The sequence below is a fragment of the Sus scrofa genome, chromosome 4, assembly GCF_054392235.1.
Source record: "Sus scrofa isolate SSC_HxYL_T2T_F1_AM1 chromosome 4, Sscrofa_HxYL_maternal_Yorkshire_Landrace_v2.0, whole genome shotgun sequence".
Lineage (NCBI taxonomy): Eukaryota > Metazoa > Chordata > Mammalia > Artiodactyla > Suidae > Sus > Sus scrofa.
The window spans coordinates 106,332,899-106,356,674 of NC_139386.1; the positions used below are offsets into that span (position 1 = coordinate 106,332,899).

Below are 23,776 nucleotides of genomic sequence, written 5' to 3' on the forward strand. Positions count from 1 at the left end.
CTCAGGGGGAAGCTGGACACGCGGCTGTGGTCACTGCCTTCAAGGGAGGAGGCAGAGTCCATCCCAAGGGCAGGTGTAAGCCCGTTACCAGGCTCTACGCAGGGATTTCCACATCTGATTCCTCGGGCTCCCAACTGCACGGCCTTCCAGTCCTCCCCATTTTAGAGCTGAGGAAAGACAAGCTCCAAGGCACAGAAAGGAACGAGACAAGATTAACTGCTGTTTGGCAAGGTCAGAATTCACACACCCCCAGACTGACCCTCAATCAAGGGCCACGTTCCCAGGACTTGTTCCCTCTGAGGTGAGACACGGAGCAGGGGCCTGAGGGGGCAGTTCCTTGGTGCCTCAGTTCTCCCACCCTCTGCCAACTGAGGGAGAAAGAGCCACCTCTGCCTGCCCTGGATTGTGGTCAGAATGAAATTCATTTTGACAAAGGGGAGAGAAGATCAAGTCTGGAGAGTGTTTCGTTTCCTAGAAGGAAGCCAGTGACCACTCATCGCTTGGTTGCCCCCGACCCCTAGGACGTACGGTATTTCTGCAGCTGGTTGGCCAGGGAGTAGGCAGTAGCTTCGGATACAAGGAATTTCTCCCTGAGGTCTCGGAAGTCCTGCTTGCTCTGGGCCAGCTGCCGCTGAAGCTCCTGGTTCTCTCGCATGAGTTTGTGTTGTGCCCTCAAGTCTGATGAAGGGCCAAGAGACACTGCCATGGTGACACGTGGCAGGAGAGCCAGGGCCTGGGGAGAAGACACCCAGCACAGGGTGGATTAAAGCACGTGGAATCCCATAGGCTGAAGCGGGAATGAGGGATGAGGAAAACTGGAATTCTTAACTTACCATTGGGCACACGCGAATCAACACCCCACAACACCGGAGGGCCTGTATCCACAGAAACCAAGTTCAAGATGCTAGAGCTCAGAGCCCAGGACCCTGCCTATAGATCAGACGGGGCCTGGCGTGAGGAAGGGGGACCCAGGGTGCCAGGGAACTGTCTGGAGTTGCCACAACAGAACTGGAAGGTGGGGGGAGGGTTGATGGAATCTTGGGGGCCCCTGGATTCAGAGGCCTAGGCCATGCTGATACACAAGGCTGCCTGGTGCCTTGGGAAGGTCGCCAGCCATGGGGACACCCCCTCAGCAGCCACACTTCATAGGTGTCTGCACTTGTGCTAATACCACTGCGCTAGCTCCCTCCCTCCAAAACACATCTGCGCAGAGCTCTCATCTTCACTCTCCTCTGTTTACCCAAAAATCAAGACACAAGTAGTTTCCCAACATGTCCTATTGTCTTAAGGGCTCTCACGAAGTCCCCCCACCTTCTCTGGAAATGTTAACACATTCTAAATCTCTTCCACCAGTGAAAGACATCAAACGTTTAGACTGTCATGAAGTTCTTCCTTGGGCTTCCCCAATGTGATCTGTGACATAAACGTGTAGGACAAAAGCTGAGTATAATGCTAAGGGAAGGAATAATTAGTAGAAGTATTCTGTCTCGATTCAGTGCTCTTTTTGCTGCATCTCTGTGTTATGTCAGAGTCCTCTCTTCACTGGGGCAGCCTGTTGGCTTTTGGATAATCCTAACAACCCAAACTTCGGAGATCCCAGGCCAGGGATCAAACCTGTGGGTCAAGGCTGTTCTAAGCTCTACTGTACCTCCTCATTCCATTCCAGACAGGGAACACTGCAGGGGCTGGTCCTGGCCAAGATGTTGCCAAGGCTGCTTTTAGATGCAAACTAGCCAAGGTCAAGGTTTGGGGATGGCTGTTCAAAAGACTCTTGTTCCTCTCCTATTCCTTCAATTATGAACATGACTTCTTTCTAGAAATGGCGGGTGGGGAATATTTATTTGGGAACATCTTATCTGTCCCCTGCCAACTGTATTCTGTCCATAACTACACAGTGGACAAAGGAGGGACAAAGTCAGGTATGTTCCCAGCACCTAGTATAGTTAAAGGGATCGTATCTAATCCTATGAACTATCTGAATAATCATAAGTTATTTTCCTTATGAAGAAAATCTCAGCGGTTATAAAATTTCCCCAGACCACACATTTGGTGAGGAAAGCATTGTGCATTAGAAACCATTTCTCTTGGGCATTAAAACCCACCTTCTCCCATTATAGTCAACAGAATGACAGTACTTTTAATGGAGATGAGGTCTGTGATGGTCGTTCCGGGGTGATTTTCCCAACAGGGCCGTCTGTCATTTAATATGAGTTGAACTTTTAAATTTCCTTATCTTTTCTCTTAAGTATACTCTGTAGTGTTTGCTCTGCTCAGTCACTTTGGTTTTCTTCTCAACGCATCCTTATTATTTACACGGTGAATATCTGTTACCCATTTGCTGCCATCTGTCACTCTTTTTGTCTTTGTCACCCCCCTTTCTTAATGCCATCCCTTCTATACTGACATATAAGTTACTAGAACAAAAACACACACAACTTATGAGCACAGCTCAGTACACTCAACATGCTGTATCCATTGTGGAATCACCACCCAGATCAAGAGACTACACCTCCACCATTCCCGAACTTCTCCCGTGCTACTTACCAGTCAATTCCCATCTTCCACAGACAAACAGGGCCGGAATCCTCTCCCCACAGATGAGTTTTGTTTATTCTTGCATGTCACTGAATTGTAAAGATGCAGGAGGGTCCCTTTCTCTGTGTTCTTTCAACCAGTGTCTGGTTTTGAGGCTCCATCGCAATTGGTTGCATCAGTCATTTGGTTGTATACTTATGCTAAGAGATATTCTGTTTTAGGAGTATAGCACAATTTGATTATCTATTTTTCTGATGACAAAGACATATATTTTGAATGATTATGCATAAAGGAGGCATGGCTATTGCTGAACAAATGATCGTCTGGAGATAGGCACTGTGTCTCCGAGGCAGATGCACCTGAGAAGAGAAGTGCTTGGTGATAGGGTAGAAACGGACACCATTTGCAGTGCAGTTGGGTCATGTTCCATTCCTACGCTGTCCCCCCAAGACAGGCCAGTTCCAGGTGCCCCCATTTCCAACAAACCTTCATTTTAGCCATTCTGAGATCTGCAGTGCTTTCCCATTTGGGTTTTCAAGAGCTGATGGTCCACTTTAGATATCTTTTGCTCTAAAGTGACTCTTCAAATCTTCCGCTAATTAAGAATTTATGGCGTCTATAACTTCTTGCGTGATGTGTAAAAGTTCCCCGTATTATTTGGAGAAATTCCTTGTCGGATATATGCACAGCAAATAAAATAGACTGCTGGTCTATGGACTGCCTTGTCACTTTCAAAATGGTAAAGTATGAGAAGCTTAAAGATTGCATATGTTACATAGCTCAGCTGAATCAAAGAATTGCACATGGGTGCGGGTCAATTTTCTATTCTCCAATCTTATCACACGGTTATCGTTGTGTTGTCTTTACTTGGACCAATACCACAGTGTCTACATTACTATGGTTTTTAGGGGCACACCTGCGGCACAGGGAAGTTTCTAGGCTAGGGGTCGAACGGGCTGCTGCAGGCCTACCCCACAGCCAGGGCAACCCTCGATCTGAGCCCCATCTGCAGCCTATGCTGCAGCTTATGGAAAGGCTGGATCCTCAACCCACTGAGCTAGGTCAGGGATCAAACCTGCATCCTCCCAGAGAAAATGTCGAGTTCTTAACCCGCGGAGACACAACAGGAACGCCTCGTGGCTATGGTTTCAACATGAGCTTGGAAATCTCCTAGAGTAAGGCCTCTAACTTAATGCCTCTCCACAGTCGTCTGGGACAATCCAGGGAGGGTGGTTTCCATATACGTTTTATAAGTAGTTTGCAAATCATCCCCAGAATGCCTGGGGCAATATAATTTCAAATAATGTTGATTTCACCTTCAAACAGTATTAGGAGTTTCAATCTATGTATATGATATGTATATTATATATATTTATTTAGGTCTTTTTAAATTTAATGGCCACATCCATGCCCTAGGGACATTTGTGGGCCAGGGATGGACTTCAAGGTGCAGCTGTGCCAGTGCCAGATCCTTTAACCCACTGCAGCCAGGCTGGCATTGATCCTGACGCTCCACAGCAACCTGGCCGCTGCAGTCAGAGTCTTCACCCACTGGGCCATGGTGGGACCTCCTTTTTGGCTCTTTCATGTCCTCAGCAAGAGTTTTCAGGAGTCTTCAGTGCATATGTGCTTAAACATTTAATAATTAGGGATGGGACTCGCAAGTGTGTTCTATTGAATTTCATTTGCTACATATTCACTGCTGGTCTGGAGGAATGCAGTACACTCTTACATGAATTCTTTTGAGGAATAATTCAGACACAACACACTACATCACTTTAGAGTATACAATCAAGTGCACTTTGATAGCTGGTTACACTATGAAAACTACAGCTACCATCTGATACACGGTGTGTCCATGTCCTCACAACCTTTGGACCCCTTTGCTTTCCTTCACTCCCTCAACCCTCAGCCCCAGGCAACCACTGCCATGAGAGATGAGTTTGCCGTTTTAACACTCTTATATAAATCGAACTATGCATGGCCTCTTTCCTGTCTGCATTCCTCCACCCCGCTTGATTCAGAGTATCTCCATCATCTTACAAGCAACCGCAGTGCCTGCCTTTTTCTTGCTAAGCACTATTCCTTTGTTTCGATACTTTGTGTCAGTTCATACATTCACCAACTAATGGATGTCCCTGTAGTTTCCAGGGTTCAGTCCTTTTGAAGAAACTCATCATGGCTACTCAAGTGCGGGTTGTTATGGGGACATACTCTGTAAACACCTAGGAATGGAAAGGCTGCTCACATGATGGGTGTGTGCTGAACTGTCATTCAGCTTTTCAAAGTGCCTGAATGACTACTCATTCCCCCAAGTGTAAGAAACATCTGGTGGCTTTACACCTTTACCACATAAGATATTTTCAATCTCTTTCAATTTCACCACGGTAATGAATATATAATTGGAACTCGCTGTAGTTTTAATTTGTTTCTCTGACCACTGACACTTATGTTCTTGTGGCCCAATTATGTATCTTGTTCTGGAAGAGTTTCTACAGGTCTTTGACCAATTCTTTGATTGCATGTCCTTCCGAGAAAAAATATGTGTGAGAACAGTATGATGAACACCACAGACCATTACTTTCACAAATTAAAGAATGAGAGAAATGGCGACTAAATCAATGGAAAAGGTGCTGTAGATGAGAAACTCAATAGGGCTCAATGTCAAGTCTCACTGTGATGGACACAACTACTGAATCCCAAGCAAACTTCTAGTAGGTATCTGGGAAGACATTCACACGCTAATTCTCAAATTTATATGGAAATTCCAATGTGCTTCATTTATCAAAGCAATTTGCAAAAGAGGAATAAAGGTGGATGACTCAACTGCCTGGGTCCTAAATCCCTACAGAAATCTTTCACCCCACTGAAGTGGATTTTGTGGTCCTTTCAATATCAGTTTTAAGAGTTATGAGAGAGTGTGCATTTAGGTCCTCAGTCGGGTTTGTGATTTACAAATATTTCCCACTATTTGCAGCTTGACCTTTCATGTATTACCAGTGTCTTCAAGACCAATACGGTTTTTCAATTTTTATGAATATTTATAAATCAATGTATTTTTCTTTTTTTTTTTTTTTTTATTTTCCCACTGTACAGCAAGGGGGTCAGGTCATCCTTAGATGTATACATTGCAGTTACAGTTCTTTCCCCCACCCTTTCTACTGTTGCGACATGATCAAATCAATGTATTTTTCAAGTGGTTATATCTTTGGCCTCATCTAAGAAACCTCTTTCTAACCTAAAGTCACAAGTATTTCCCTCTAGGTCTTCTCCTACAAGTTTTCGGGTTCCATTTAATTTTTCCGGTTTTTTTTTTTTTTTTTTTTGGTCTTTTTGGGGTCGCAACTGGGGAATATGGAGGTTCCCAGGCTAGGGGTCCAATCGGAGCTGTAGCCTCTGGCCTATACCAGAGCCACAGCAACTTGGGATCTGAGCCACATCTGTGACCTACACCACAGTGCACGGCAATGCTGGATCCCCACCCCACTGAGCAAGGCCAGGGATCAAACTCCAACCTCATGGTTCCTAGTCAGATTCGTTAACCACTGAGCCACGAGGGGAACTCCTGGTTTACATTTAGGTCTATGATCTATCCTGAGTTCCAATAAGGTATGAGGTATGGATTCAGCCCAGTAATGTAACGACTTCTCACATGCATATAGACATCTATTAGTCAAAAAGCTGAAGTAGATCATCCTTCACCAATCTGTTGAAAAGAATATGTTTTCTCCACGGGGTTACCTCTCTGCATTGGTCAACGACATCAGTCTTGTTGTAGGCAAAGGTTTATTTTTGGACTCCTTATTCTGGTCCCTTGATCCCTTGAAGTATCATTGCAACAGTTCCATCCTGATTTGACCATGATGACTATAAACTAATTCCTGAGGTCAGGCAGAGCTAGCCATGCAACTTTGTTCCCTATTTTATACCAACTACTTTGACTATGCTGTGTGTGGGTGTTTTGTTTCTTTGCTTGTTTGTTTTCTGCAAGCGCAATGGCGGCATATGGAAATTCCCAGGCACAGCAATACAGGATCCAAAACGCATCTGTGACCCAGAGTGCAGTTTGGGGCAACAACAGATCCTTAACCCACTGAGCGAGGCCAGAGATCGAACCTGTGTCCTCATGGAGGCTAGCCAGATTTGTTTCCGCTGAGCCATGACGGAACTCCAAAGTGGGGAAAACTAACATCCCCAACATACTCCCTCTTCTAACTCCTGAACAAAAACTCTTTCCATTGTGTTGCATTTGAGAGATCTGTTTCCCAAAGCTCCACCCTTTAGCCTGGGCCCAAGACTCCCTATGACCATAGATTCCTTCTCGCTGGTTTGTGTTGAACCAACTTGAGCATTAGGTCTCGCTTGTCATTGTATACAGTGGGCTGACTGTCCCTTCCTCTTTTACCTCTTGCCAGCTGGGTGTCCAAAAGGTGGTGTCATGTCATTCCCCACTTCCACTGACAGTCCTGGATGCTACTGCAGCAATCTGTCAAAACAGGTGTTTCACTTTGTTTTATCAAAATCATCAGAGCCACGTTTAAATCAGCATCATAGTCAGCATAGTAGTTTGATAGTCGAATCTTCCGTTAGCTCAAAAACAAAAATCGGAAAATGAGAAATAATGCCTTTATTAGTTTGACCTTTTCCCCAAAGACATACCACTTCCATTTCAGGTGTGTGTGCTGATATGAAGACTCCTGACCGCCTCGAACCAATCACTACTCGTCTAATACAATAGAGCTTAGTTACGTACACAATGACGGCAAATCATGGGATAAATATTTATAGAGCGCGAGGTCCATAAGTTTGCTAAACATGTTTTCTCAGATGTGATGTCCCTCTGAGCCTACTCGCGTGTGGCTTCAAAAGCCTCCACCATTTTTCTCCACCCCTTTGAGGCCATGGTCATAAAATCTCCTCTACCTCATCCTAGGTCACCTGCCACGGGATCTCCTTGATTCCATAGCCCTAGAGGAAGAGCCATGGTCCCAGCTTTTTTCATTCAAGGGCCTGCCGTTCCCATAAGAGCAGGGGAAGCCAGTGGCTCTCTTTGTTCTTTGGAAGGTAGGGCCATCACTGGGGTCACCTGAAGAAGCTGTTGCCTTCACAAGTCACCAGATGATGCTAAATGCATTGAATGTTCTCACATTACATGACGCTAAAGCCCACCCATGCATTCCGTTCCCTGAAAGGTCACTTTCTGAGTGGGATCTTGAAACATTTGAGATTCACTGTCCAACCACATGAGTCCGTCTCTCCTAGTCCAACCCTCTGCTTATTCTTTGGAATGTGCTACACTCTACCCAGAATCTATGAAATGAACACAGGGAGGGAGCCCACACAAACAACTGTGACACTCACCTAGGACACTTGGCACCTGGGACACTTCCTGAGGGAGGGTCTCTAGAGGCCTGTGACCTGATGCTTCAGGAAGCAAAAGCCAGGCACTGTCACTGCTCCTGTTTGTACCTCTCCTTTCACCAGGAAGAGCCTAGTGCTTTCTGCCATTGATGTTCTCGCCTACAGACACCCAGGCTGAGCTGGGAAATGCCACCTTCACACTCTTTTCAGGAAGGATTCCCACCCTCCCCTTCCATCCCCCGCAAGGGAATCAGCACAACACATCTCACACAAGGGTGCAATGAATGCTTTCATGGAGCTCAATAGGGAGAGAATCTGCAAGTGTGGAAAGTATTTACCTTCTCAGAGAGAAAACCATTAACCACCAGTCATCATGACAGGTATGACCCTAGAAGACATACTAAACTTGCCTCATTATTTCTCCACTTCCCCAAGACATAGTCGGAGTTACAGATCTTTGCGGTTTTCTCTGGAGACCTGGGCAGTGTGGACTGCTTTAAGGCAACATGGAGTCCGGGTGTCATCTGCACCCTGAGAGCCCCGAATCTGGCTGGAACCAGGGCCATGGAGCCAGGAAAGGCCATGCAGCTGTTGGGAAAAAAGAGAAAGGATCCAGGACCACCCACCAGGCCATGCCTTGCCCAAATGGACCACTTGCTCCGTTGACCCCAACACCAATACACCGCTCATGAGTTCACTGCTACCAGACAGAGAGCTCCACAAACACGGGGATAACCCTTTATCCACCTCTGTGTCCAAGAATCCTCACACCAGGTCAAGCACTGAGGACCTTCTCAGCGACATCCTGTCACTGATTGCATAAGACAGGTTTCAAGTCTCTACTCATCTCAGCTCCATTCCTGTGCAACGGTCCTGACAGGGAGGCTCTGCTTTCTCCCAGGATGTAGCACGTCACCCTCCGTAAAGAAGAGCCTGCCCTACACGCACCTTATGCCATCACCTTCACCTCGGGTGACTCTCAGGCAGACACACCTGTCCTCGGGGATTCCTCTCCTGGTTTCACTACCATCAGGAACAGATGGCCTCAGTCTAGCCTCCCATCCTCTGGGCTGCAGCAACGACCCAAGTCAGGGGAGCAGCAGGCACATTTTGGTGCAACTATGCACACTTGTGCCTTCCTCTCACTGCGGTGATCTCCCCAGGAGAAGCTTACTGAGAGCTGAGCTCCGAGGTGTTAACACAGCAGAAGGCACATGAAGCGCTCAGCATGTCTTGAAGAGACCCTGTGTGTAAAGCCTTCCAAACTAAAGGCACAGGAAGACGATTCTTTCTGCTTCAGATGCAAGGGACCTCCCTCACCCTGGCCCCTTCTGGCCATGGGGCAGACCTGTCTGAGCTGCCAAGGAACGTCTCTAATTCTTCTCCAAACCTCATTTCGCTCTCTTAGCACTCACTTCCGTAGAGGACGGCCGCTGAGGGCAATCCGAAGGTTGTGGCTGAGGGCTCCAGGGCAGAGCCTCCTGCTGCCTCCTCCTCCTCATGGAACTGGTGCTTCCCAGCAGAATAAACCAACCCTGATCCATCCTGTGAATTCCTGGGAAGCTGCACACGTTCATGTGGAGAAAGTGACCCTCCCAGTCTTCCCTGCTCAACTCCGGCTGCACATGGAGGCCTGGATGATGCTGTGTGCATCCCTCAGTTGCCTTGACTTTTTGAACTTATCTGGTCCTTAGTCTCACCTCTCTTGCACAGCACCTCCTCTGCCATTACTTGGGTTCTTCTCATCCTCAAAACCTGCTGATTTTCTTTCTTCCATCTCCTCCTGCAGGTCTGTGAGTTCAGTGTGTGGACTCAGTTCAGGCTCCTAAAGGAAAAACACAGACAAGGGACCAAAGGCAGGACTTGGCTGCAGTTCCCAGGGCACATGGAGCATGCATCTCTGCCCCACAAGCATGCAGAAGGAAAAAAAAAAAAAAACTCAGCAGGAGAGGAATTTCGAGTATTGGAAGGACTTTATCTTCCTGATGAAGACACTGTGGTTCATGGAGATAGGGAGATTCTCCCAGGTTCCCACACCACTTGGGGGCAGCAGAGCCACCCATGAGCCTTGGCCACAAGCTTTTCTGTCCAAAAGCTCCGGGATCTCACAGCTGAATGTCAGGGAACACTGGGTCGAACATACAACTGTTCACTCTTCAAACAAACAAACAAACAACAACAACAAAAAAAAAACAACTGAAAGATATTTCCTGAAAGAACACTGTATCACTGTTCAACTGTCCCTTGTTGATACTCGGGCACTTGTCAGTCCAGGCTGGCGCATGGGACCAACCAACACAAAAGCATTAAGCACATCACAGTCATCTTTCAATATATATTATCTGTCAATATGCACGTCCCGTGCTAGAGATCATCTTTCTGACAGCAGGCACTCTCCTGGCCTGGTTCACCCCACCCCTCCTCCCCAGTGCCTCCTCAAGTGCCGGCCAGATCCAACATTTACTGCCTAGCAAATAAACACCAGGTTCCAGGGGTAACTTTTATCTATGTCTTCTAGTCCCGTCATATTTCCACTTCGATCTTATCCTAGGTCAGTGATAAAGCAATGAAAGCACAGTCCTAGGAAAAGCAGTCCACCATGCAAATATCTGCTCCATCATGCACCAAAGTTACATGACATGAAGATTTCACCACCCTCTGGGGCACATGGATCACGTGTATAAGGAACACAGAGGAATGCACAATGTGAAACAGACAAGGCCGTATTGACCTGGGATGAGTAAATGTGCTCTCCTGCAGCCCACAGGCTCTAAGGCCTGGGCTAAAGATCAGACAGAAATGCAGTCGCTTCTGCTCCTCTCAAACAAGAGCACATCACATGTCCCACTAGAAAGAGTTAAGCGGGCTTTGTGCCTGCCGTTTCACTTATTAATCACCTATTAAATTTGTATTTATTTATTTTAGCTTTTTAGGGCTGCACCCGCGGCATGTGGAAGTTCCCAGGCTGGGAATCGAATAGGAGCTACAGTTGCCGGCCTACTCACAGCTCCCACAACATGGGAGACGTGCTGCCTATGCGACCGACACCACAGCTCAGAGCAACACCAGATACTTATCCCCATGAGTGAGTCCAGGGATCAAACGCCCAACCTCCTTGAAACTAGTCGGGTTCAATAACCACTGAGCCATGAAGGGAACTCTGGTTCCTGCCATTTTCAACGTGATTTGAGGAGTTCCCTGGTGGCTCAATGACTTAAGGATCCAGCGAGGTCCCTGGCTCAGGTGACTGAAGTGCTAAAGGTTCAATCCCTGGCCCTGGAGCCCCACAGGCCGTGGGCGAAGGAAACAAAGTTGCTTCCAGGGGAGCGTTCAGTACCAGTCATTAACCACATAGGATGAGCTGACATAACGGACTAGCCTTTACCTTAGGTCTTCTCTCAAAGGGTGAAGGAAGGGCTTGTCTCTTGCTAAAGAACATCCATTCAAGGGGCACTAAGAGGTAAGGTAGGATCCTAGGGTCAGGATCACAGTCAACTCAGAAAAGGGCCACCGCTTTCCAGGGCCTAGGCTGAGCTCCACGGTCCTCAGCTGCTTTTCTAAACCCTGGGCAACCCCGGACACTTCCCAGTTACCCTGGTAACTGTACACCTACACTGACAGCTCCCTTACAGGTACCCCTGCATGGGAGGAGGCCCATGGGGCAGCCTTAGCACCCACTGTCCTGCATCTGAAGCCAACTGGCTCTTTAAACAGAGTCAGCTCAGCTCCTGGGTGCCCAGGTGAGAGGAGGGTGATGGTCAGGGGAAGCTGCTGAGAGGCCAGTGAGGCCAAGCCCCATCCCCCATGTGGCCCCACGTGTGACCAGAATTCTCCATCTCCCACCTCCTCCAGTCCTGGAGGGATGGCTGCAGGGGCTCACCTGCCACAGGAGCATCTTGGTGAAATCCGGAACCTTAGCCAGCACCTGGAGGACTCCACCATTTGTAATGACCACCTGAGGGAGCAGCTGCAACACAGGCTCAGCTCCACTGCCTCCTGAACAGGAAGGAGAGGCCCAGGGCTTCCCACTCCTGGTCACAGTGAGGGGGCTCCTGAAGGTCACCCTTAGGCTGAGCTTCACAGATGGCAGAGCACTGAGGTCTGCTTTCCTCCACTTGCTCCTAACACACAAACAGTCAGCAAGGCGGGAGGGGAAAGGACCATTCTCCTCCTTTGTAGACACATCTGAGCTGAGGGCTAACTCTCCTCAGGCCAGAACCAACCAGGCCTGGTCCCCAGAATCCTCTGACTTCTCCTCCCACCGTAATCTGCTCACAGGCTGCCTGCTGACCTCTCTGTGCCCTTGTCTTGTGCTTGGCAAGGGGCAGAGCCAGGTCTGCAGGGGCCTCCCCCAGCCTCTCCCCTGCCCCTGCTGGCTTCCTCCCCTCCCTCTCCCCCAGGCGGCTGGCCCTTGCAGGCATCCCTCCCACCTGCCCGGGTCCTGCCCACAGCACAGCAGCAGCTACTGAGGGGAAAGAGCCTCCGGAGCAGCTGCAGCCAGGGCAGGAGATCAGACAGGCAAAGAGCCCCCTGAGAGGAGGCACAGCCAAGCCAGGCATTCGGCCCCTCAGGCTCCAGGCCCAGGCCTCGAGTCCTCGAGTCCTCGGGGTTTTCTGCTGGCTGGGACAGGATCTTTGAGGTGCAGAATGGGCAGCAGCATTGAGCCTCTCTCACCCACCTGTGTAACCTGCCTTCTTGCATGCTCTGGGTCAGGATCCCCCTCGACCTTCTCCAGTCCGGGCCTGGAGTCCACACCTCCGCTCTACAATGAGGACAGAGTCCTGAGGGAAGAAAACCAGAGCCTTCAGGCTCAGCTGGGTCACATTTCCAGAGGTGAGTGTCAATAGCTGCCAAGAGTGTTCAGTGTTGGGCCCCTTCTTGCCTGGCCACGCCAGTCACCCTCTGGGGAAGCAAAGAGACAAGGTGGAGAGGACAGCCCTTCCCAGATCCACCACCCACACTCCCAGAGCTCTTCTCAGCCTCCAAAGGACGCCTTCCCGACACGTCCCAACCACGGGCCCTCAGGCTCCTGGGCTCCAGGGACAAGGAGCTCTAGGAAATCCACCCCTTCTGGGCAAACCTCCCCACACATACTCAGTCGTTAGCTAGCCAACTGGCCACCACTTAGTGTCTGTTCTACCTGCCCACGACCCACAGCTACTCTGGAACCAGGCAAGGAAGGGGCCTGAGGGCCCAGACACCCTCTCTGGGTTCTCCAGGCTCCGCTGTAGCTCTGTGTGTCCCTCCTCAAGCTGGTCTCCTCTCCCCATGTCTCCTCTCCACCGCCTACTCATACACTCAGGCTCCTGTTGGGTCATGAGTCCTCCCGTGTTCTGCGGTTTCCTACACCACCTCACTGCAAATTAACAGCCGATGTTGTCTAATAAACTGATCTCATTGCATAGTATTGGGCTGCGCATTGCAATGCGACTTTGGCAACCCTTCTTCTTCAAGCAGCAACCCCAAAGAATGTGTTGCATCTTATCGAACTAAGGCAGGATTTGGTAATAAGTAAATCCTGAAATGAAAGGGAAAGGGGTTTCATATGTGGTTTTGCATATGTCCTGCCATTTCACATTTAAAACACGAACACAGTCTCTTGCTAGCTCTTTGGAGGAAATGTGAAATGTTAGAATGGCTTAAGTGTCACAAACTAAACCTTTACCTAGGACTTCAAAGCTTTGCCAGAAGCAATTGGTGGATATTCCTAGGACTGTTCCTAAACTGTAACCTAAGGAAATGTTGAGCCTGTCACCAACTGGGACCCAAGGCAGCCTTCCTGGAACCGCCCCAATCCCTCCCCTCCCACCCTCACCCCCCACCCCCATCCCCGCCCCAGGTCCTCTCCCTGGCTATTTTCTGTCACATATCTCTAGCTTCCTAGGCTTTCCCCGAGTTCCCAAGTCTAAATTTCATCAGAGACATGAAAATGCTGAAGGAAAGGAAAACAGTCAAGCAAGAAAAAATACCAGTAGTTGGAGTTCCCGTCGGGAATCAGGGGTAACAGACCCAACTAATGTCCTTGAGGACAGGGGTTCAATCCCTGGCCTTTCTCAGTGGGTTAAGGATCCAGCGTTGCTGTGGGCTCTCATGTAGGTCACAGACTCGGCTCATACCCCGGTAGCGGTTGCTCTGCCTGTGGCTGTGGCTGTTTTCTTGGCCCTCAGTTCCAGCTCCAGTTCAACCCCTAGTCTGGGAACAGCCATATGCAGTGGGCTCGGCACCAAAAAGACACTGGACACAAAAATAAATTAATTAATTAAATAAAAAGAAAAAGAAATCAACCTGCCTGACCAGCAAACTGTCTTCCAGTTTGCCACAATGGAAATGAGAAACATGGTGGGTCCTGTGTGGGAAAGAGGGTGTGAGTCTCATAGGGGAAATTTTTTTTAATGAAAAAAAAATAGGAATGAATAAAAGATGGTAGGAACCTCACGGAACACTTAAAACCTGTACAAATGTCTTTTGTCCCATCACCGGAAGACAGACAGGCAAGCTGCAGACTGACACAGGGTTTCTTAGAGTCCCCAGGTCTTATGACGACTTAGGAGAATCCCCTACACACTTGAATCAGCTTTCTTTTTCTGCTCTAACACATGCCCGTACGTTTTGTGGCCTACAAAAAAAAAAAAAATGCATTCATTAGGACAGTTCTGTAAGTTAGGAGTCCAACCCAGACCTCACCAGCCCAAAGTCAAGGGGTCAAGGAGACGGGATTAAGATGGTGGAATAGAAGGACTGGAGCTCAACTTCTCTCCTAAAAACACCAAAATTCACAACTAAAGAATGAGCACTCTTCACCCAAATGGACCGGAAACCTTACAAAAGATATCCTACACCAGAAGAAAAAGAGGAGGACACATCAAGAGGTAGGAGGGGTGATTTCACGATATAAACAACCCCACACCTCCCGGGTGGGAAGCCCCACAGACTGGAAACTAACTGCTTCACAGAGACTCACCTACAGGAGTGAGAGTTCTGAGCCCCACATCAAACTCTCATGTGTCGGGATCTGGCACGGGGAGAAAGAGCCCCGGAGCATCAGGCAGTGAAAACCAGTGGGGCTTGTGCACAGGAGCTGCACAGGACTGGGGGAAACGGAGACCCCATTCTTAAAAGGCGCACACAGACTTTCATGTGCACTGGGTCCCAGGGCAAAGCAAAGTCTCCATGGGAATCTGAGTCAAATCTCACTGCAGTACGTGGAGGACATCCTGGGAAACCAGGGGTGAATGTGGCTTGTTGTGAGGGAAGGACATTCGAAGCAAAGCTCTCGGGAATATTCAGCAGCCATGCCTCTCTCTGGAGGTGGCCATTTTGGGAAAATCTGGCCCCACCCATCAGTCAGTGCTGAGAAGCCCCAGGGCAAACAACAACCCAGGTGGGATCACAGCACCGCCCCTCAGTAAACAGGCTACCCAAAGACCCCTCAGGCACACAGCTGCCTCTACTCCCATCCAGAGACTAAGCCCCACCCACCAGAGGGATTAGAATCGGCTCCACCTACCAGGCAGCAGGCATCAGCCCCTCCCATCAGGAAGCCTACAGCAAGCCCCCATACTGACTTCTGCCACAGGGGGGCTGACATCAGAAGTACGAGAGGACACAACTCCATTATCTGTAAAAAGGTCACCACACCAAATACCTATAAAAATGAAAAGACAGAGAACTATCACTCAGATCAGGGAGAAAGGAAAAACCCCAGAAAATCAGCCAAGCAGGGAGGCGATTCTCAGCCTCCAGGAAAAAGACTTTAGACTGTTGATGCTGAAGATGATGCAAGACATTGGAAATAAACTGGAGGCAAAGATGGATAACTTACAGGAAACACTGACCAAAGAGATACAAGATATAAAACCTCAACAAGAAGAGATGCAAAATACAATAACTGAAATAAAAAAAAATCACTAGAAGCAGCCAACAGCAGAATACAGGAGGCAGAAGACAAATAAGCGAGGTGGCGGACAGATTAGTAGACATTACGGATGCAGAACAGAAAAGAGAAAAAAGATTGAAAACGAAGAGCATCTCAGAGAACTCTGGGACAACGTGAAACGCACCAACATCCGTATTATAGGGGTGCCAGAAGGAGAAGAGAGAGAGAAGGGGACAGAAAATATATTCCAAGAGATAATAGCCGAACACTTCCCTAACATGGGAAAGGAACCACCCACTCAAATCCAGGAAGCGCAATGACGACCATATAAAATGAGCCCAAAGAGGAACACCCCAAGACGCATATTAATCAAACGGACCTAAATTAAAGACAAAGAGAAAATCTTCAAAGCAGCTAGGGAAAAGAAACAAATCACATACAAGGGAACCCCAATAAGGTTACGGGCAGATTTTTCAGCAGAAACTCTGAAGGCCAGAAGGGAGTGGCATGATATACTCAACGTGATGAAAGGAAAAAATCCTCCAACCAAGATTACTCTACCCACCAGGCTCTCATTCAGATTTGAAGGAGAAATCAAAACCTTCACAGATAAGCAAAAGCTGAGAGAATTCAGCAACACTAAACCAGCCTTACCACAAATACTAAAGGAATTTCTCTAGGCAGAAAAGAACAAGAGAAGAAGGAAAGAAAAAAAGAGCAGCAAAAACAAATCCAAAGCAATTAGTAAAATGGCAATAACAACATACATATCAATGATTACCTTAAATGTTACTGGTCTAAACGCCCCAACCAAAAGACACAGACTGGCTGAATGGATACAAAAACAAGACCCATATATATGCTGTCTTCAAGAGACCCACTTCACTTCTAGGGACTCATACAAACTGAAAGTGAGAGGATGGAAGAAAATATTTCACGCAAACGGGGATCAAAAGAAAGCTGGAGTAGCAATACTCATAGCAGACCAAATAGACTTTACAACGAAAAATATTTTAAGGGACAGGGAAGGTCACTACCTAATGATCAAGGGATCAATCCAAGACGATGATATAACAACTTTAAATATCTACGCACCCAACACAGGTTCACCACAATATACAAGGCAACTGCTAACAACCTTAAAAGGAGAAATCAACAATAACACAATAATAGTGGGGGACTTTAACACCCCACTTACAGCAATGGACAGATCAACCAGACAGAAAATCAATAAGCAAACACGGGCCCTGAATGATGCATTAAACCAGAGGGACTTAATCGATATTTATAGCACATTCCATCCAAAAGCAACAGACTACACTTTCTTCTCAAGTGCACATGGAACATTCTCTAAGATTGAGCACATCCTGGGCTACAAATCCAACCTCGGTAACTTTAAGAAAACCGAAATCATATCAAGCATCTTTTCCGACCACAACGCCATACAACTGGAAATCAACAACAAGAAAAAAACTGCAAAAAACACAAACACGTGGAGACTAAACAACCTGCTTCTAAACAACCAATGGATCACTGAAGAAATCAAAGAGGAAATTAAAAGATACCTGGCAGGAAATGACAATGAAGATACGACACTCCAACACCTATGGGATGGAGCAAAAGCCATTCTAAGCGGAACGTTTATAGCAACACAAGCCCACCTCAGGAAACAAGAACAAGCTCAAATCAACAAGCTATCTTTACATCTAAAGCAGCTCGAGAGAGAAGAACAGACAAGTCCTAAAGTTAGTAGAAGGAAAGAAATCATAAAGATCAGAGCAGAAATCAAATGAAATAGAAACAAAGAAAACCACAGAAAAGATCAATGAAACGAAAAGCTGGTTCTTTGAAAAGATCAACAAAATTGATAAACCCCTAGCCAGACTTAGCAAGCAAAAAAGAGAGGGGACTCAAATCAATAAAATTAGAAATGAAAAAGGAGAAGTAACAACGGACATCACAGAAATACAAAGGATCATAAGAGACTACGATACGCAACCATATGCCAATAAAATGGAAAACCTAGAAGAAATGGACAAATTCTTAGAAAAGTACCATCTTCCAAGACTAAACCAAGATGAAATAGAAAAGATGAATGGACCAATCGCAAGAACTGAAATTGAAACTGTGATTAAAAAACTTCCAACAAACAGAAGTCCAGCACCAGATGGCTTCACATCAAACTCTATCAAACATTTAGGGAAGAGCTACCACCTATCCTTATGAAACTATTGCAAAAAAACCACAGACGAAGGGATACTCCCAAACTCTTCCGATGAGGCCACCATCTCCCTGACACCAAAACCACACAAAGATACCACAAAAAAGAAAACTACAGGCCAATTTCACTGATGAACATCGATGCAAAAATCCTCACCAAAATCCTACCAAACCGCATCCAACAATACACTAAAAGGATTGTACATCATGATGAAAAGGGATTCATCCCAGGGATGCAAGGGTTCCTCAATATCCACAAATCCATCAGTGTGATACACCCCATTAACAAACTGAAGAATAAAAACCATATGATCCTCTCAATAGACGCAGAAAAAGCCTTGGACAAAACCCAACACCCATTTCTAATAAAAACCCTTCGGAAAGTGGGCATGGTGGGAATCTACCTCAACATCAGAAAGGTCATACGTGACAAACCCACAGCGAACATCATTCTTAATGGCGAAAAGCTGAAAGAATTCCTGCCAAGATCAGGAACAAGACAAGGATGTCTGCTCTCACCACTACTCTTCAACATAGTGTTACAAGTCCTAGCCACAGCAATCAGAGGGGTGAAAGAAATACAAGGAATCCAAATTGGAAAGGAAGACATAAAACTATCACTATTTGCCGAGGACATGATACATTACCTACAAAATCCTAAAGACTCTACCAGAAAACTGTTAGAGCTCATCCAGGAATTTGGCAAACTCGCAGGATACACAATTAATACACATAAATTGATGGCATTTCCATACACTAACAATGAAAGATCAGAAAGAGGAATTAGGGAAGCAATTCCATTTACCGTCGCATCCAAAGGAATAAAATACCCAGGAGTAAACCTACCTAAAGAGACAAAAGACCTGACCTGTACTCTGAAAACCATAAGACTCTGATGGAAGAAATCAAAGATGACACAAACAGATGGAAAGACATACCAGGCTCTTGCACTGGAAGAGTCAATATTATCAAAAATGACTATACAACCCAAGGCAATCTACAGAGTCAGTGCAATCCCTATCAAAGTACCAAGGACATTTTTCACAGAACCCAAACAAAATATTTTCAAGTCTGTTTGTTTGGACGCACAAAAGACCCAGAATAGCCAAAGACATCCTGAAAAAGAAAAATGGAACCAGAGGAATCAGTCTCCCGGACGTCAGACTATACCACAAAGCAACACTCATCAAAACTGTATGGTCCTGGCACAATGAGAGACACAGAGATCAGTGGAACAGGACAGAAAGTCCAGAATTAAACCCACGCACCTACAGCCACCTCATCTATGGCAAAGGAGGCAAGGATATACAATGGAGAAAGGACAGCCTGGTCAATAAATGCTGCTGGAAAACCTGGACAGACACTTGGAAAAGAATGAAGTTAAAACACTCCCTAACACCACACACAACAATAAACTCAGCATGGATGAAAGACCTAGGTATAAGACCAGACACTATAAACTTCTTTGAGGAAAACATAGGCCAAACACTCTCCGACATAAACGACAGCAACATCTTCTCAGATCCACCTCTTAGAGTAATGAGAATAAAGACAAAAAGAAGCTAATGGGACCTAATCAAACTTCAAAGTTTCTGCACAGCAAAGGAAAACCTAAACAACACGAAAAGACAACCCACAGAATGGGAGAAAATCTTGCAAGTGAATCGATTGACGAGGGATTAATCTCCAAAATTTAGAAACACCTTCTGCAGCTCCATACCAAAAAAACCAAACAACCCCATCCAAAAATGGGCAGAAGATCTAAACAGACAGTTCTCCAAAGAAGACATATAGATGGCTGAGAAACACGTGAAAAGATGTTCAACATCACTCATTGTTAGAGAAATGCAAATCAAAACCACGGTGAGGTACCACCTTACACCAGCCAGATGGCCATCATCAAAACGTCTACAAACAGTAAGTGCTGGAGATGGGGTGGAGAAAAAGGAACCCTAGTACACTCTTGGTGGGATTGAAAATTGGTGCAACCCCTGTGGAAAACAGTAGGGAGATGCCTCCGAAAACTAAAAATAGAACTACCATTTGATCCAGCAATCCCACTCCTGGGCATCTATCCAGAGAAAACCATGCCTCGAAAAGATACACGTACTCCAATGTAAACTGCAGCACTCTTTGCAATAGCCAAGACATGGAAACACCTGAAACGGCCATCAACAGAGGAGTGGACATGGAAAATGGGCTTTCCCCCACACAGCAACATCTGCCAAGGACTCACAGGTGTTTACTAAGCTTTGTAGTGATGTGTTGACATATGGCATATATGCTGAAGGGTATTTTTCATACCACTTCCAAGAAGTCACTGGCGTGTGGTTGATACTGCAGGGAAGCACCAACCCTGAGAGCAGGAGGATGGCATCTTTCGGTTTCCACCTTGTATCTGCGCTCACAGTGGGTGCTCTCCAAGGAAGGGTGAGATGAGAGGGATGGATGATGGCTGGAGAAGGCCTGTAGGGGCTCCTTCTTTCCTAAATCACTTCTGCCCTCAGGTCAGGAGGGGCCAGGATAAGGGGACCCTTCCATCTGAAGCTGAGACAATAATAACAGTCTTCCGTATTTTCACTTTGACAGGCTTTCCACACAATCTCCCTTAAACATTGGTCAGGGATTAGTTTTCCTTGGGCTGTGTTCAGAAGCTGGAGTTCAGACAGCAGTAAGACTGACCTGAGGAAATCAACGCTGTGGGAAGAAGAATACAAGTGGAGAGTTTCCACAAAATGTGGTGGTTCCTCTCTGCTAGACTGTTGTGGCAGCCAGAGGATGGGAGGGTAGCCTGAGGACATTTCTTCCTAGTGACACTGAACCACGGAGGGGAATCCCTGAGGACAGGGGTGCCTTCATCAGTCACCTCACGTCAGTGTCGTGGGGTAAGGAGAGTGGTGGGCAGACTCCTCTTTAATGAAGAGGATTTGCTACATCCCAAGAGGAAGCAGAGCATCTCTGACGGGACATCTGGACGGGAATGTAGTTGAAATGACTGGAGACCTGGAACCTCTTTTATGCAGGCAGTGAGCAAGTGTCCCGGGCAGCCTCCTCGGTGCTTGCCTCAGTACCAGGGGTCATCAATACAGGCTGCGTAAAAGAGTCATCCAACGTTCACGGAGCTCTCAGTCCAGGACAGGAGATCATGAGAAGGGAAGTCGGAGTGGATCCATTGGAGGAAGGGGCCCATGCTGCCTAGAAATGACCTCAGGATTGGTCCTGAGCCTGGTGACCCAACTCAGCTGGTGACCTGTCCTGGCCCCCAAACCCTGGTTCTCAGCCAGACTGCAGCCTCTCACGATACAAGAAACCCCTGGGAACCAGGCTGCCACAAAGAAGTCAATACCATCAAGGTCTGCCCAGGAAACTGCTAACATCTGTCTCGACTGTCGATGTCCTGGTCAGTGGAGACATGAAGACGCAAGTTTCATAAGCCTTAGATGTTCATCCTTGTCATGATGATCAGGGGTGATCAGCTTTCTCTCCGACAACTTAAATGACTCCCACAGTCAAATCCTCTCGCCTCTTTAAAAAGAATTTAAATATCAGCCATATTCCTAGAATTGTAGAACTTGGTCTTTTATCCTTAAATTTCAGATCCTTTTTCTAAAGTGAAAAAGGGGCAAAGCACCATTCAAGTTTGCAAGGAGGACACACAAGGGTCTGGCAGTACAATCCCAGCTTTGAAGTGGTTGACGTGTCCTCAGTTCTCTTAGAAACAGAATGCCCTACCAACCCTTGGTTCACTCCTCTCTCCGATCATGTGCTATAAAATCCAACATCTCTGCTCATCTAGATAACTTGGAGTCTACATGTGTGGAGGTCCAGGGATGCATTTACGGAGCCCCTGGGGGTAGAGCACTGTGCTAACTGCCTTGGATGGATACAAAGCGAGCACCCCCATTCCTTACTGAAGGAAGTTTAAAGAGGACTCCTCCCAGCTCAGCCTGCGTGTCTACAGGTAGAGCAACAGCAGCAGACACCAATGGGTTCCACTGGACGTGAGGGAAGACGAGGATGAGGAGCAACTCAGTGAGGCCCACAGGCCTTCCTTTCAGTTTCCCCTCCCCTGCCTGCATTGCAAACTCTCTCCAGGTGGTACACTGGAGCAACGGTGGGGCTCACCAGTCTGATTTTCATCTCTCAGGGATCACTCACTACCTTTATTGCCTGATGCCCAGTTTCCTGAAAAATCTTTGCTTCATCGATTTTTTCCAGTTTATGGCTGTTGTTTGGTTTTGTTGTTTCCCAGGGGGAGAATCAATCCAGCTTCTATTACTCTGTATTTGTGTGGCACCCCCTTTTAAAAATCACAACCGGAAAATCACTCTCGAGATCCTGAAAAGAGGTTCCTAAAAAATAAAGAACAAAGCCACAACCAGGGTGGAAAATGTCAAACAAGGAAAACCTTACAACTTGATCAATGAGGGTCAACTGAGCAACAGCCAAAATATATACACAGCTCCCACAACTCAAGACCAATAGAAAAACAACCCAATTCAAACTTGGCACAAGACCTCAACCGACATTCTTCCAGAGAGGACAAGCACATGGCCTCACAAGCACATGGAAAAAAGGCTCAACATCACTCATCATTAGGGCAAGGCAAATTAAAAGCACCAGAGGTATCAACTCACACCTGTCAGAATGGCTGTCAGCAGAAAGAACACAAAGAACAAATGCTGGCAAGGATGTGGAGAAAAGGGAACACTTTTACAACGCTGAAGTGAAGAGAAGTTGATGTAGCCACCGTGGCAATCATTTTTGCGGTTTCTACAAATACTACAAACTGAGCTACCAGAAGACCAGCAATTCTACTGGTGGGGAGGCATCCAAAATACACCAAAACCACCCTTTCACAAAGATACTCACATCCCAGGGCTCCTGGCAGCTTTATTTACAGTAGCCAAGTTATCAAAGCAACCTAAGTGTCCATCCACAGATGAATGGATAACAAACAGGAGGTATACATACACAATGGCATACTGCTCAGCCATAAAACACAATGACCTGTGCCATTGGCAACAGCATGGATGGACACAGGGGGTATTATGCTACATAACCTAACTCAGACAGACAAATACTGTGTGATATCAGTAATACGTGGAACTGAAAAATATCAACAACAAACTACTGCATATAAGAAAAAAGAATGAGACTCCCAGATACACAGAATCAACTAGTGGTTACCAGTGAGGAGAGGGAAGGGGGCGGGGGCAATACAGGGAGACAGATTAAGACCTAGAAACTATTATGTATAAAGAAAGGGACAAACACTTATTGTACGACATGGAGAATATATCCAATATTTTATAAGTATCAATGGAATATAGTTTTCAAATTGTGATTCTGTATATTGCAAATCTTTTTATCATTCTGTACATCGACTATACTTCAAAAATAAAAACTAAAAAACCACAAAACCCCACAAACCTTGTATTTTAAAAGCAACATACTAGTACTAAGGACATTTTTGGCATGACTCTAGGTTGGGGACTGCAGACCCCACAGCTCCCTTCCAAAAGGCTGAAAGGATATTCCTTTGTGGTCTGTGCTATAAACCGGTCCTTGATGACTCAACATGCCTCTTTAAAAGCAGGACACCCTTGGTTGTTTCTAGTCCCCAAAGGCTCCTGCAAAGGAAGGGAGAGCATGACCACAAAGTGGCCCAATTGGAAGGCCTGGCTTTTGTGCGATGGCTCTGAGGAAACACTGACCCCAAGCTCATGATCTGCCTGGGGAGCCAGGAAGAGACAGCAGATGTTTCAAATCCCTGGGCTCCAA

General features: G+C 46.8%; 1 protein-coding gene across 5 annotated transcripts in view; it reads right to left on the reverse strand.

The window, feature by feature from the left end:
- The window catches only part of LOC106505207 (NBPF family member NBPF6-like), a 41,688-nt gene that overhangs the window by 15,437 nt on the left and 2,475 nt on the right, over positions 1–23,776 (reverse strand). The window contains exons 3-11 of one of the 5 annotated variants that reach the window (XM_085023394.1): positions 15,404–15,541; positions 14,347–14,512; positions 12,575–12,677; positions 11,777–12,017; positions 9,597–9,721; positions 8,307–8,484; positions 6,941–7,021; positions 2,545–2,894; positions 89–733 (exon numbers count right to left, since the gene is read on the reverse strand). Coding sequence is in view for 3 of the 5 variants with exons in the window: in XM_085023391.1 (XP_084879517.1) it covers positions 529–706 (178 nt within the window). In the remaining 2 variants the exon portion in view is untranslated. Of the gene's footprint in view, positions 1–88; positions 734–2,544; positions 2,895–6,940; positions 7,022–8,306; positions 8,485–9,596; positions 9,722–11,776; positions 12,018–12,574; positions 14,513–15,403; positions 15,542–20,674; positions 22,345–23,776 lie in introns of those variants that run through there. The other 4 variants (XM_085023391.1, XM_085023395.1, XM_085023393.1 and 1 more) reach the window with 4 other exon arrangements.